The sequence below is a fragment of the Monocercomonoides exilis genome (genome assembly GCF_001643675.1).
Source record: "Monocercomonoides exilis strain PA203 chromosome Unknown scaffold3-2548433, whole genome shotgun sequence".
In the NCBI taxonomy this organism is placed as follows: Eukaryota; Preaxostyla; order Oxymonadida; family Polymastigidae; genus Monocercomonoides; species Monocercomonoides exilis.
Window position 1 is genome coordinate 1,927,896 of NW_027150548.1, and position 15,947 is coordinate 1,943,842.

General features: G+C 33.7%; 2 protein-coding genes across 2 annotated transcripts; one reads left to right on the forward strand and one right to left on the reverse strand.

The window, feature by feature from the left end:
- Positions 1-3,752: 3,752 nt before the first annotated feature.
- MONOS_16985 (uncharacterized protein) lies at positions 3,753-4,250 on the reverse strand (the record flags this gene model as incomplete). The annotated part of the gene is made up of 1 exon (XM_067869863.1): positions 3,753-4,250. The coding sequence occupies one exon, from the start codon at positions 4,248-4,250 to the stop codon at positions 3,753-3,755; it is 498 nt and encodes a 165-aa protein (XP_067735414.1).
- Positions 4,251-12,791: 8,541 nt separating this feature from the next.
- On the forward strand, positions 12,792-13,337 carry MONOS_15010 (uncharacterized protein; the record flags this gene model as incomplete). Its single annotated transcript, XM_067867858.1, has 2 exons — positions 12,792-12,938; positions 13,173-13,337. 2 exons carry the CDS (start codon positions 12,792-12,794, stop codon positions 13,335-13,337), a joined length of 312 nt encoding a protein of 103 aa, XP_067735415.1.
- Between the last annotated feature and the right edge of the window lie 2,610 nt (positions 13,338-15,947).

Sequence of the window (15,947 nt, forward strand, 5' to 3'; positions counted from 1 at the left end):
ATTGGAGATGCCAAAAATGTAGGGTGAAACGTTCATTATTTCATGGAAGTCAGTTTCACAAAATGCACATCAAAGTTGGAAAAGTGCTGACGATCATTCTCTTTTTCTGGATTGGAATGGCCATCAAACATGGAAGTCTTTTACTCAATATTCACATGCACTCAGTTGGTTTCTGGTACAGTGCATGCAGATATGCTTGCACACAATACCTTATTTACAAACCTATTCAACTTGAAGGTGAAGGCAAGACAGTCGAAATAGATGAATGCTTATTACGTCGAAGAAAATATCGAAGATGAAGGAACAAGAAGCAACAATGGATTTTTGGAGAAATTGAAAGAAGAGAGGGTCAGCAAATTGGAAAAATAATGTTATGGATCCTCAAAGATCGTTCAAAATACTCTATATTTCCGATTAAAAAACAGCACATATTGCCTGCAACTACTGTTGTTAGCGATTCTTGGAGGGCATATGCAACAGTGGCAAAAGAAAAATATGTTCATATTTATTGTTAACACAACCCACATTATGTTGATCCTGCAACAGGAGCATACACAAACACTGTCAGAGGGATATGTCATCATTTCAGAGAGTTTCTACAAGTATCTGGAATGAGAGACGCATTTATTCAAGACTATATATCTTCATTTATTGTCAAAAACTGCTTCAACTTGACCTTTTCTGAATTTGTTGAGTTAGTATACAAAAAACATGAAGAAATTGATGAAGACGATGATAATGAGGAAAATAACGAGGAACCAAATTTGCCAGATATTGATGACATTATTGAGAACAACTCTGAAAACTACTCCCTTTCGAGTTCTGATGAAATTGGAGCTGGTGATGGTGCATCAGCTTCAAAATATACAGAATAATTAATTTTATAATATTTTTTTAAAAAAATTTTTATTTTAATTTTTTTGATTTTAACAACTTTCCGCACACATTTAACACGTTTTAATAATATATAAATTGCTTATTTTTAATAATCATTAATAATATGCAAAAAATAGTAGGTCCCCTAAAGGTGACATCAACCTTGATAAAATTTAAAATAACTGTCTTTTTCTCTTTTGTCAGTGACGGTCAATGACAAATTGTGACAAAAATATTTCTCAACTGACATATCGTGTCAAAATATAATTTTGGGAACTTGATCACCTAAATTAAAAATTTAATTTTTTTCAAAATTATAAGAATTGTAATATGTGAATTTTAAAATTAATTATTATTGTTATTAAAAATTGTGAAATCGTTATTAATAACTTTTTTTGACAAATTATAAATATCTAGTCAGTCATTTTGTCATTTTTTCAGTTTTCTCTTGTCATGTCACAGAGGTATAAACCTACATTTAAAAACATCTGTGAAACATCATTATACTTGAAATTTTTTTTCTTTTTGATCGAAATTCCCACAATAATATATAACTCAAATGAAGGACTCAGTTCTCAAATAAACCTTGTTAATTCGAATAAACTGCTTGTATTTGAAGAAAAGTCTATTTTTTCAAATAAGCTTTCTTTATTTAAATTTATATGTTTCATTTAATTTTCATCCAACAAAAAGATATTTATTGTTAAAGGAAATACTTGTAACAAAACAATATACAACTTCAGAAATTACAGTTCCATATCCAAATTTTAAAATATAAAGATGAAAGTTGAAATTTCAAAAACTATCGTTCATTAACATTTTTTTCGATAATTCAAAAATACGTGGGTGATAATTATTGAAATTATATTTTTTCCTTTCAAAAATTCGGTTATAATTTTTTTGAAGAATTCTAAAAAAAAAAAAAATAAATAAATAAATAAAAAATAAAATAAAAATAAAAATAAAAAATAAAAACTGAGAAGTGAATTTATAAATTGAAAATATCTTCATCTTTATTTCAGCTTAAACATTAGTTTTCGAAATGGTTTTGATAAAAATTTTCATAAAAATCCAAAATCTCTGTTGAAAGGCAAACAACCTTTGAAAAAAAAACACCCCGAAAAAAGTTATGATATTAAAATTAATCACCCACGTTCGAATTACTCATTATAATATGAATAGTCAATAAATATTGTGCTCGAAGAAACCGTGATTGACGTTCTGACTTCTGACGAGTATTTCTTGATAATTGTTTGAAGTGACAATGTGATCCACTTAATAAAAGAGAGCTAGAATATTTCAATTTTAATTTCATTATAATGCTATTCACCACAAATATTATTCAAATTCAAAAAAGAATAATTCATTTTTGTAATTCATTTTTTTCTGAAATTTTTAATTTATCTCAAGAATAAATTTCAGTAAGTGTCTAATTATTTATCAAATAAATCAAATATTATCACTCAAATAACTGTTTTTTTTTAATTGTAACTATTTATTTAATAATTTTTTGAATTTTTTTTTCATTTTCCAATTCGAATTATATATTTTCGATTTTGAATTATTAATTCCGAAATTGAATTAATTTCTTTCGAAATTGAATAATATTATGTGTATTTGATTTCATAATATCACTCAAATGAAAAAAGATAATAGATTGTCGTTTTTAAGAAATAATGTGTGTGTGTTCCAGCACTTGAACAATAACAAGAACACTTGACATTTTATTTTTGAAATGCTCATCCACATTCAATGAAGAAAAAGCTTTTTTAATCTGAAAGCTTTAAGCAATATTTATTCTTCCATGTTTTTGTATTTCGATTGAAAAACCTTAAACAAAAAATATTGATAAAAAGATTTAAAAGGATAATGTTTTCGTTTTTGATGTTTCAATCAAAATACTAAATGTTGAACAAAAAGAAGTTTCTGTTCCTTTCAAGATGGTTATAATAACAAATAATTGAGTGAAATGGATTTTGATTATTTCAGAGTTTCAATGAATTCATCTATAACGTTCGCTTTTTTTGCAATTGTGATAAAATGTTATTATGATAATGATTTTTTGGAAAAAAAAAATATTTCTGAAATATCAAAAAACAAAAAACAGAAAAAAAAGGATTTTTTTATAAATTACCCTTTTAAGAAAAAATAGTTGAACAAAAGTTATCAAATTTGTAATTTGCACAAAATGAAGAGACATTCTTTAATCAAATACAAAATCTATTCAAAAAGCAATTATTCATTTTCCTTGAATGGTGATTGTTATACACTGATAGTATAATATCTTTTTTTGATAAACTCAAAAATCACTGTACAATTTTTTTTTCCTCCAAACGAACACAATGATGGCTATGTGGCAAATGTTAAACACAAAAGTCTAAGATGAGATTTCAGATATTTTTAACTGAAACATTATCTTTCTTACTTTTTCAGATCCAATTAACGCTGTTGAAATAACTGGTTCTTCGACTTCACAAATGTTCATTATGTGAAAATGAAAAATATCGATTTTCAAGCTGTTTTTGAACAATGAATTAACACCTCACTTCTCAAAAAAATTATTTAATTAAAATGAAAAATCATGATTTTATCATCCATCCAATTCTGCTTATTGAAATTATTGTGAATTAAATTGTTGCTTGACAACGTTCAAAATACTTCAAAAGAAATAAAACCATAAAGAATTATGGTTATTTGCGAGGAGATATGAAATTGCACTGCAGTTTGAAAATGATTAGGATCACAGCATTAGCTCAAATACTCGCTGCATTCCTCACCATAAATCTCGTTCATGGAGAAGACATCGCAAACAGCATCATCAGAGGCGCTCACCCAGACAAGGTGGAATATGCGTCGGGAAATCACATCTGTGGTGCTCAGACAAGCCTCGCCCTCATCAACACCTCCTTGTGTGTGACCCATCTCAACCTCATCCCCCTCGCTGGTTGTCCACTCCTCACTGCCCAACACCACTCCGCTGCCTCCATCTCCTCCTCCACTTGCACCATCCACCCACCTTCCCTCACCAACAACCACCACCACCACCACTGCCCCCTCTTCCTCTCTGCCCATGCCTCCATCGCCCTCACAAACTTCTCCCTCATCACCCACCAACCTGCCATCTTCTCCTTCCCTCTCTTCTCCACCCCAAACAATCTCCTCCCAGATCCCCACTCCCCAATCCCTGCCTCCTTCTCCATCTCCCACTCCTCATTCTCCTCATTCGTCTCCCTCGTCCAGCCCTTCCTTTTTTCTCCTTCTTCCCTCTCTTCCCCATCCCCTTCTCCATCTCCTTCCCTTTCCCCTTCTCCTTCATCTTTCTCATCCTCATCATCTTCTTTTTCTTCCCCTTCCCCTTCCCTTTCCCCTTCCATTTCCTCTTTCTCTTCCCCTTCCCCTCTCCATAACCATCACCAATCCCATCCCCACCTCCAAATCCATCTCAATCTCCATCTCTCAAACACCCTCTTCTCCAACATCTCATCTCCCCAATCCCCTCTATCACTTCCATCCCTTCATTCACACTCATTCAATCCTTTCATCTCAACCACCTCTTCCTCTTCTTCCACTTCCACCTCCACCAACACCAACTCCAATTCAATCCCCTCCTTCTCCCTTCACTCATCTCTCTCCATCCACTCAACCATCTTCAAACACACCCACAACCCCATCGATGGAGTCATTCTCCCCAACCTCAACAGCCCATCCACTTCTCTCTCTGCCTTCAATGCCTCTTTCCTTCACCAAACACGTTCTTCATCAAATGCTGCTGTTGTACATGTTGGAACTGAATCTCAAAGAGTGAAACTTGGAAGATTGATTTCATTCGATCAAAACAGTCATCGCTTCGAGTGGTGCGAATGGAATAATTCAAACAGTGGAAATGAATATGGCGGTGCACTTTATGTTAATTGTGTGGATGCAAATCTCACAATCACTTCTTGTTCTTTCAACAAATGCTCGACAACGAAGGAAGGATCAGCGTTGTTTTGTAATGCTTTGTTAAAAATTGATATTTCAAAATCTAATTTCACAAGTTGTTCGGCTTTGCATGGAGGTGCTGTGGAAATATGGAACCCTCAATCATCTTCTGCTTATTCATTCTCGGAAAACAGAGTGGAAAGTTGTTCAATAACAAATTGGTGTGGAACTGGTTGGTATTTTCAAGTGTATAACATGACCTCAACTTGTCAATTCCAATTTACCAAATGTAAGTGTATTTCAAATTCTGGTGGTAATTCTGCTGGTTCTCTAACATTCAATGATCCTCCAACCAATAAGCCAAACCAATTTTTAGTTAATGAGTGCCAATTTATAAACAACAAATTGACAAGTTCAACTTCAACTCTTGGTGGTGCAGGTATTTATTTGGATGTCACTTATTCCTGGATGAATAGTATGAAATTCATAACTTTCTGCTTCTTCGATGGCAACACTGCCACTAATGGCAGAGGAAATGATGTATTCTTCAGTGGTAATGCCATCACTCAATCTCCGTTTGAAAATTGTGGTTCAACAACTCCATCAAAAAGAGTGCATAATAACGGAACTGCTTACAACATTGAGAAAAATGACAGGTTTTGACTTTTCTTTTCATATTCTTCCAATGGAATTCCTTTCTCACTATCTTCTCTTTTCCATCCATTTTTTGCTTCTTCTATTTTCTTCTCTTTCGTTAATATATTTTTTGATTTCTTTTGTACCTCATCGTCTTCCCTTGTTTCTTGTTTTGAATCTCGAACGTCTTCCACTGCTCATCCAAATCCATTTCTTCATATTTCTTTCTCTTTCGCCTCGTCTTTCATTCTTCTTTTTCTCATTTTAATTTACGAAAATTTCCTTTAGATGAATAATTTCTTCTTTATCTTCATTTCATTCATTATCTCTGACGATGAAACAGATCATGAAGAAATTCGATCAGATGAAGTGAATGACGATAAAGAAGAAGAAGCGTGTGAAATGTTGTTGATATATTTGAAGAAGAAGAAGAAGGTGATGAATGCGTTGAATGAGATGATTAATTGTTGAAAATTGAGAAGATGAGTGACAATTTACATCAACGGAGAAATTCAATCGAATTTTCTTCTTCAGGTTTTTGTCTTCTTCTTGCAAACAATAGCCTCTGAACATTTTTCACTTTCAGCTCAATCTCTTTCTCTCTTTCCAACAAAAAATATGAAAAATTGAGCGTTCCCTTTTTCATTCCATGCCTTCTTCTTTCACTTCCCTTATTTCACTCAAATTATCTTTCCTCAAAAATAATTATTTGTCAAAGCCCAATGCCAAGCATCTTCGAAATATCTCGCATTTCATCTGTCCGTCTTTATTTTTCCTTCCCCACATTTCTCTTTCTTCTTCAAAGCCACCTAATCCTTCTTTCTTTCAGCATTCTTAAAACAAAATAATAATTACTTCAAAAAATAACAATATCAAACCTTCAGAACCAATGCTCAAGTCAATAACTCTATTTTATCCAATTGGCAACTGTTTCCCCTCAATAAAAATTCATAATTCCTTCCTTTTTCGAATGTTTCATCATCTGATTCGCAAATCGTCCTTTCCATCAGTTGTTTCTCCATCAAGTGCATCGATTTCTGGTCCTTCTGAAAATGTGAAATTTATATATTTGGCTCAAATTCCACTCTCATCATTGAAAAATGTCCTGTTTTTCGTCTGAAAATATCATCTCCAATTCCCTCCCCAATCCCTTCACCCTGGGCACTTTCCATATGAATTCGCTCTCCCAACTCGATGTTCACCCTGCATAACGAGATATAAACATTTCGTTCATTTTCATTCATTTCCACCTCCCGCCCTGAAAGAAACACAAAAACATTCAACAGATAAATATTCATATAAATAAAAATAAATAAAGACCAAACTGCTCTTCGACTGTATTTTGCCAAACAGCTTCATTTCCACAGCCATCATCATTCAAAAAATCAATCTCTTCATTTCAGTCTCAGAATGGTTGAATACAGCATTGCATCCTTCTCCACAAAATACATTGAATATCTCACTGGAGGGCCTTTTCAGCCCGTACACATTGTGGTGGATGTGCAGAGGTGTTTTTTTCTGTTTTTGGCATGATCATCTCCTTTAATAATATTCTCAACCACCAAAAGAAATATATCTCGTTTATCTTGTCAATAACATGAACATGAGGGATATGGGGCAGAGAAGAGATGGAAGAGGATTATTTGTGGCAGGGGGTGGGAGTTGAATGTTTTTTTGGAATGTTAATATTTCGAGAGAGATTTTTGAAAGGAAGAAATTCTGAGACAAAAAGGTGGAGAAGAGCAAGTGGAGATTTGGAGAAGAAAATGTAGTAAATATATAGAGAAGTGACTGGGGATGATGAAAGAGGACGGATTGTTGATGGGAGAAATGGATTTTGAAAAGAAAGAAAAAAGGGCAAAAGCGAAACAGAGAAGATGACAATTGTGAAATATTCGATTAGAAGAGGGATATTTTTTGAGAGGAGAAGATTTTATGGAAGAGGATGGGAAAGATGAAGAAAAGGAAGGGATTGATATTTTTCAATGATTTTGTGAGCTGAATGGAAGAGGAAAAACGGAAAGGAATGGAAATTGAGAAAAATCAACATTTTCTATTTTTGAGGGGAAAAGAGGGGAAATCGCAAAAAGAAATTCAACTGATTTTGAAAAAATACAGCAAGATTGATTTCCACAATCTGTTAGTCACGCATTTTGTGATTGAATTTTTCAAACCAATCTGAAGTTAATACATCAAATGAGACATTTTGGCCAATCAACAACATCACGCAAATTATTCTCAACTTCATAAATATCGTTCGACTGTTTTCGCATTTCTCAACTGCATCTTCTTTTTCGTCTTCTTCGTCTTCTTCTTTTTCGTCTTCTTCAGATAATCCCCTTTCATTCAATCAACCGTCTTCCTCATTTTTCAGTTTGCAAACACAAAATTCGCCTTCTCACAATTCACTTGCTTATTCAGCGACAAGCACGCCTGTTATGAACCGCATAGCCAAAAACACACAAAATCTTCTTCAGTCAAATTTTGCTTCTTCTTCTTTTACTTCAACATCTTCCTCTTCTTCATCTCTTTCGTCTCCTTCTTCAATTTCAACTTCATTCTTCCTCATTCATGCACACATTTGTACGGCATCGATCTTCATTTCAACAATTGTGTTCATCCTTTTCTTCTTCAACGCCTTCTTCGATGAACGAAATAAAAATATTCTTATTTCCATTTCATTCAACTCCCATCGAATTCAGGGCCAAGCCTTGTCTTTCATTCTTTCTCAGAAAGACGAAAGAAATATTTATTTTGACATAGAATTTCAACCAACCTAACACAGCAACGGAAATGATTCTAAATCCTATCGAGAAAAGCCGACCACAAAGCGCACAATAAAAAATAGAAATTGAATCTGAATTATTAATTTGGAAGTTGAAAGAATTCTCAGAAAACAGAAAGAACAGGACAGGATAGGATGTTTGGGGCGAATGATTATGAGGATGACCTTCGACAAATTTCACAACGTCATGTGCCTTCGATGGAATGAGAGGATGATTAAACGATGAGAACATAATTTATTAGAAAACAAATAATCGAAGGATAATTCTGTGAAATAAGTGCATCTGCAGCGGACAAAAAAGGTGAAGTGAAAATAGCAAAAGAAATTGAAAGCTTTGAAGAGCTTGCTGATATTATCGAAAGATATCTTTTTGAAGAAAGAAAAACGAAAGATTCCATTTAGCGATGTGCTTTATTTTCATACGATGAAGAAGACAAATTAGATGAGGAAATTTCAAAGAAATAAAGAAGAAATAATATAGCCTGTGCTGATTTTGGGCTCAATGAAAGATATGTGATGATATGTGCTTCAGTTGAAAAAAGAAATTCATTATTCTCTTAAAATGGAAAGAATAATAAAGAAATTATAAAAAGGTTATTGTTATCAATGATTTTTGCATCAGCTGCGCTGAAGGTGAGTGTTTGAAGAGGAACAAATGTTGAGGAAAGAAGAGTGAGGGAGGCGTCTTGGGTATCTGTCATGCGAACAAGAGCATGTTCTATTGTTTTGCATGGACCGAGTTGCGTGATTCCGCAGAGATCGGTGTTTGTCCCATTATTTGACACGATTTTGAATGTTGTTATGAGAGGAAGCCATCTGTTGAACTCAACATCATCAGCTGTTCCTGCATTCCACACTCTATTTGATTCTGTTGTTGACCCGCACTGATTGAATGGGGATTTCGTTATGGCATTGCCATTGAAGAACACGTCATTTCCTCTTCCATTTTTGGCAGAGTTTCCATCGAAAAAACAGAATGTGATGAATCTTATTTCATTCATCCAGGAATAAGTTGAATAGAAAAAAATGGCAGCGCCTCCATATGTAGAAGAAGCAGTTAATTTATTGTTTATAAATTGGCAATCATCAACCAAAAACTGAGTTGATTTATTGCCTGGGGGATTTGAAAATGTGAGAGAGCCAGCAGAATCGCCACCAGAATTTGAGATGCACTTGCATTTGGAAAACAGGAATTGAGCATCTGAGGGCATGTAATAGAGGGAAAAGTACCAACCAGTTCCACACCAATCTGTTATTGAGCAACTTTCCACTCTGTTTTCTGAGAATGTCCAAACAGAATTAGGTTGATTGCAATACAAATAAGCAGCTCCTCCATGAGCAGCTGAACAACTCGTGAAATTGGATTTTGTGATATCAATTTTTAACAAACTATCGCAATATAACGCTCCACCATGATTTGTATTTGAACAATTATCGAATGAGCAAGAAGTGATTGTGAGATTTGCATTAGTGCAGTTAACTTTAAGTGCACCTCCATGATCACTACCACCAGTTGAATCATTCCATTCACACCACTCAAAGCGATGACTGTTCACATCAAACGAAGTTAATCTTCCAGGTTTCGCTCTTTGAGATTCAGTTCCAACATGTACAACAGCAGCATTTGATGAAGAACGTGTTTGGTGAAGGAAAGAGGCATTGAAGGCAGAGAGAGAAGTGGATGGGCTGTTGAGGTTTGGGAGAATGGCTCCATCGATGGGGTTGTGGGTGTGGAGGAAGAGGGATGAGTGGATGGAAAGGGATGAGTGAAGGGAGAATGAGGGAATTGAATTGATGTTGGTGTTGGTGGAAGTGGAAGAAGTGGATAAGGTGGTTGAGATAAAAGGATTGAGTGAATGTGAAGAAAGAGATGGAAGTGATAGAGGGGATTGGGGAGAGGAGCTGTTTGAGAAGAGGGTGTTTGATGAATGAAAAAAGCCATATTAAAAGAGCTTTTGTGCTTGTTTATGTTTGAAGCCAAGTTATTGTTCATGATATAAAAATCATATTTGAAGCGTATTCATTCAATTTTCATGCAAATCTATTTTGTTTTCTGTGATGAAAGCTCAAAAATTCAATTGAATGATTGTTCATTTACCGTTTCAAATTATTTATTTTGCTTCATTTTCATAAATATTTTTTCATTTATGCATTTGAAAAACAAAAAACAATGATTTTTTTTAAAAAAAATGTGCAAATCAAACGTTTGATTATCAAAACAAAACATTTTCATTATTTTATGGAATTTATTATCATTCATGAGAAGAACATCAAAAAAAGATTTCATTGTTTGCTGAATAAACATTTTGCATTTTCTTTGTATTTTCCAATAAAACTTAACAAATCTGATTCACCTTTGATAGAATTGAACATTTGAGTTTTTCAAAGATGAAATCAATGATTTTTCAAAAAAAAGAATATTCATAATGAATTGGGTTGTTGATTTTCTGAGGTTTTTATTTCATTCAAAATTGTTTCTGAAAAAACACATTTATGAATATTATTTTTGAAGAAGGAAAAAAAAAAAGGAAAATTGATTCTTTGTATAATAACAGTCGAGCAATTTATTCTGTCTTTCCTTTTCATTTGTTTTGTTCTTCAACTTCAAAATCCATTCAACAACAAAAACATTTCCTCGTCAATTCTTTTATGAAAAAATCACAAATGTTCGTCTCTTTCACTGAACATAAACTTATTTTTTTTTTCCTTCAATTTTTTTCATTTTTTCTCATTTTTCATTTTCAACTCCTAACAATTTTGGTTCATCTTTATTTTACCACTTTTTTTTCATTTTGGTACTTTTATTGGCAAATTCGCGTTATATCGGACATTGAGAAATTGATTTTAATGCAAATAGAAATGTTTATTATTCATATGTATTAATGTTTTGGATATTAAAAAAGCGCGGAAGTTTGTCAAAATCGAGTTTTTAATTTTTCCTTTTTCAAAAAAAAAATGATTGTGGGTCAATGTAAAAAATCGAAAAATAGAAAAATTATCAATTGTTATTATTCATCCACCCATTCCGATGCATCAGCACCATCAGATAATCCCAAGCTGTCTGTTGATTCATCTTTTTTCTCATTGGAAGATTCTGAAGAATCAAAATCATCAATATCTGGAATATTTTCATCTGTTAATTCGTCGTCTTCTTCTTTATCCTGTTCTTCCAAAATTTGTTCTTCGATTTCCTCTTCCTTTCTGTAAACGATCATGTGTACAACATCTTGAAAAGCGAGTTGTTTTGTATTTTTCACCATCCAAAATGCTAGATAATCCCACAAAAACCGTTCTCTAACACCATGTTTTGGGAAAAACCCCCGCAAATGCGACCACATACCCTCTATCGTGTTTGTACAAGCTCCGCTCAGAGGATCAACAAAATTTCTCTTATGACAGACTGTTTTATGAATGTATCCGAATGCTTCCAGTGATGAATAGGCTTTCCATTCATCACTCATGATAGTTGTGCCTGGCAAAATGTGCTGTCTGATTATCGGAAGAAGAGTTTTTGCAGATCTGTCAGGAACTATATTGATGAATTTCTTCTTGATTTCATTTTCATTTTCTGTCCTTTCTATCGCACCGAAAATCCAAATTTGCTTTTTCTTTCTCCCCCTTTTATATTTTCTTCGTCTCCATACGCACTCATCAATCTCTACAATAACCCCCTCACCTCCCAGTTTGATTGGATTGTTGTTGATAAAATCCATGCAAGCACATCTTAACACACAGCTCCAATAGCCAACAACTGAATCATGCAAATCAAGCATTTTTTGGATGTTTGATTGCGAAATCCCAAGCCAAAGAAACAAGATGATGAGTAAAAACTTATTAATTCCACACTTTGAATTCTCCAAATTAGTTCCTTTGTACACTGATTTTTTTGTTGCACATTTTCTACATGTCCAATACCTATAATTTGCTCCTTCTTTCACTAAAACCTTCTTTTTCTTATGAATTCTGCAATCTGGACTTTTATCTTCCAGAATGTGATGAAAAAACCAATCCCATGCAGTTTCTTCTTTTATAAATGTACAAATTTTACTGAATACAGAATATTTCTTTTCCCTTGGATATGCCATTTTTGATCATTGTTTGTTTTTCAATAACCCTAAATAGGAACATACCCATAAATTGTGATATTTTCGAAACATTTTTTTATTTTTGACAAAACGTTTTCCGCGCTTTAAAACTATTTTTAAAATGAATTAGATACATATTTAAGTAAATCAGACACAAAAAAACTGAAATTTTCGTTGTCCGATATAACGCGATTATGCCCTTTTATTTAAAAATAAAATTCATCTGATCTACAAATGATAATTTTTAAAATATTTATAGCATATGAACAAATGTTAAGTATTCTCATATTTGAATTTTGAAAGAAATCCAATTTCTCATGGGGGGGTAGTTGGGGTTCAAGTCCTTCCATTGTGCTTTCATGAGAAATTGGACTGCACAAAGGTTTGTTAATCTTTTTTATTCATTCAAAAATTAAAAAATAAAAAAAATCTCTAATGAGAATAAATAAAAAAAAATTAATAAATGATCATTTCCATAATATATAAATATGAAATTTTCAGTGAAAAAGAAAGCTGAAGCTACGCAGAAGCGGCCGAAGGAAGCAATGTCTTCATTTCATTGCAGAAAATTTAGTTCAAGATTGGAAAGGATTGCACATATTGTTAATGACAATGTCGTCATGCCTGTCGATGGGGTTTAATACGGTGCAATCAGCAAAAATTCTTTGGAGCACGCTGTCAAAGCAAAAAAAAAAAAAGGCAGACCTGTTGCAAAAGTTGGTCATCCACCTATTATTAGCCGCGAAAAAGAAAAGTTATTCTTTGAAGAAGTCACAATTGAATCTCGATCTGGGACAAGCCTCACATTACGAAAAGCTAGCGATCTGGTTTGCAAATAATATTTGATTTGAATACTTATTTGCATATAGATGGAAAATATGTTTGATGATAGTGAAGAAGAAGGAGAAAAAGAAGAAAAGAAGAAAAAGACAGTCACTTTGAAGGCAGTTCACGCCTTCATAAAGCGCCATCCGGAATTGAAGTCATCGTTTCCAAAGCAAGTTGATATAAACAGACTTGGAGCATCTTGCTAGAAAGTCCTAAAGCCGTGGTACACCGAATTACAAGCATTACACAATGCAAATAAATATCCCGAGGAATTAATCTTCAACATCGATAAATCTTCGCTTCACGTTCCAACTTCTACAAGTGGTGTTGTTGTTCATCAAGCAGATGAACAAAGTTGGTTCAAAAAAGAGTACCGAATGGATGCTGAATGCCACTCTCGTTGCTAGAAAAGCTGCTGATGGTTTCTCGCTTCCGTCTGTCGTGCTGTGCCCGAGCGCAAATCTTCCGAAAGAACAGACAACACTGTTGACGCCGTCGCTTGACATTTGGCCAAACACAAATGGCTAGAGGCTGAAAGCATCATTCAAAAAATATTTTATTACAGTTCTTTCACCAGTTATCATTGACAGAAGAAAGCGAATACTGAAAGAATCTCATCGTTGCCTTTTTCTCCTATATTCATACTCATCGCGCGCAGATCCAACTGTATGGAGACATTTAAAGGAAATGGAAATTGATATCATCACCTTCGTTCCACACACAACACACATATCGCAACCGCTGGACAGAGGCGTATTTGCAGTGTTGAAGTCGGAGCTTTCAAACAGTTACAGCTCCCCTTCATCCACCTCCTCATTTTCAAAAAGAACAGCAGTTACAGATGTATTACAACAAGCCCTTCACACCGCATTCTCCCCTTCAGTCATCAAAAAATCCTTCATCAACAGCGGAGTCCTCAGCAATGGATCTGGATCTGTGCTAATGAAATTTCCTCAGTCTTCTCAATACTCCTTTCCATCTCATTCACATTGTTTCGACTTTTTTGGAAAAGAAATAAAAAAAGAAAAACCGTTTGATGAACGGGATGAATGAAATGAAAAACACAAGATGATAATTTAAGAAATTGAAGAAAAAAAAAGGAAATAGAAAAAGAAGAATTGCATTTGGAGAAAAAAGTGAAAAGGATATTCAGAAAAATTAAGAATGATGACGATGAAACAAGTGATGAATTTGACACCTTTGAACGTGAAAATGGAAAAAGAAAAGTGAGAAGAGTTATTGATTTGAGTTTTGTTTTTTTTTTTTGATGTGTTTTTTACTTTTTTTCATTTCAAAAAAATTTTTATTAGCAAATAAAAATAAGATTATAATCAATATTTTATTTGAATGAGCGTAGTGAAACAAAAAAGGGAAATTGGATTTACAAAATTGAGAGATTTGATGAAATCTTTCCAGTATCATCAAATCAAAAATCGATTAGTTCGCATTGTTACAATTTTTGCTGATGGAAAATGCCATGTTTCCTACGATGTTAATCGAAATGAATTCTCTCGTTCATCGATAAACCGAGCCGTTCCTATTGTTGAAAAGTGCAGAACCGTGGGAAAAGTTGGTCAACCAGAGCTTTTCACAAAAGAAGAAATAGAAGTGATAACCGGAGTGATCAGAATTGAATGCATGACAGGAGTGAGTTATTCTGTTCATCAAACGAAACAACTGGTTTGCATAAATTTTTTTTTATCAAAATATTTTTTTCTAATAGCAATTGAAGATAGAGTCATTTCTATCTGATAGAAAAATTCGAAGTGGAGAGGAAGAAGATCAAAAAGTTAATATTTCAAAATCAACTCCGTATTCCTTTATCAAACGCAATCCAGATCTCAAAACATCCATTCCTCATAACGTTGACATTCAACGTTTATCAGTGTCTCACAAACAGTCTCTTCAACCTTTCTTCTCTCAACTTCAATCACTTCATAACCCTCACAAATACTCTCCTTCTCTCATCTTCAACACCTACGAATCCTCTTTTCGTCTCTTCGACTCCACAAAACAACTAGCCATTCATCTTTCAAACGTTTGAGTTGGGTTTTCAAAAGCTTTAATCAACATGCCAAACTTCACTTTTGTGGTTGCAGCTGCTGCAGACAGTTATTCTTTGATAAGTATCGTTTTATAGCCTTCAAAGAAAATTCTAGCCGAAATGCGTATGATGCTCAGCTCAACAATAAATATTTTGGTAGATAACGATGGATGAATGACCGAACAATATAAAGAAGATATGCATAAGAAGTTCTCCTTCCGGGAATCGTGGAAAGACGAACTTTTTTGAACAAAGATGAAGAAAAATGCCTTTTTCTGCTGGACTCTTATTCATCGAGAGCTCAGCCCGACATTTGGTGGAAATTCGCTGATGCTTCCACAGACGTGGTAACTTTCATCCCTCACAGCACACGCCTCACTCAGCCTCTCGACAGGGGAGTATTTACCGTCTTCAAAAAATGTTATAACACAAAATACGTCGTTACTTCTTCTTTATCTGTCTCTCTTCGAAGAAAAGCAATTGCAGATGCACTTTCTCAGGCTCTACAAACAGCATTATTGCCTGGAGCAATTGTTTCATCGTTTATTAAAAGTGGTGTGTTATCAAATCAATAGAATGCTATTCTTTCCACATTGCATGATGAGCCTTCTGTCACACTTAAGAAAAAGAACCACAGATTTGATTTTCATGGGAAAATTACAACCGACAAAGATTTTTGGACAAATGGAGAAATCAGAAGAAAATGAAAGAAGAGAAGATAATAAATGATGATTATGAAAAAATTGTGGAAAAAAAATAGTTTGAGGATGAA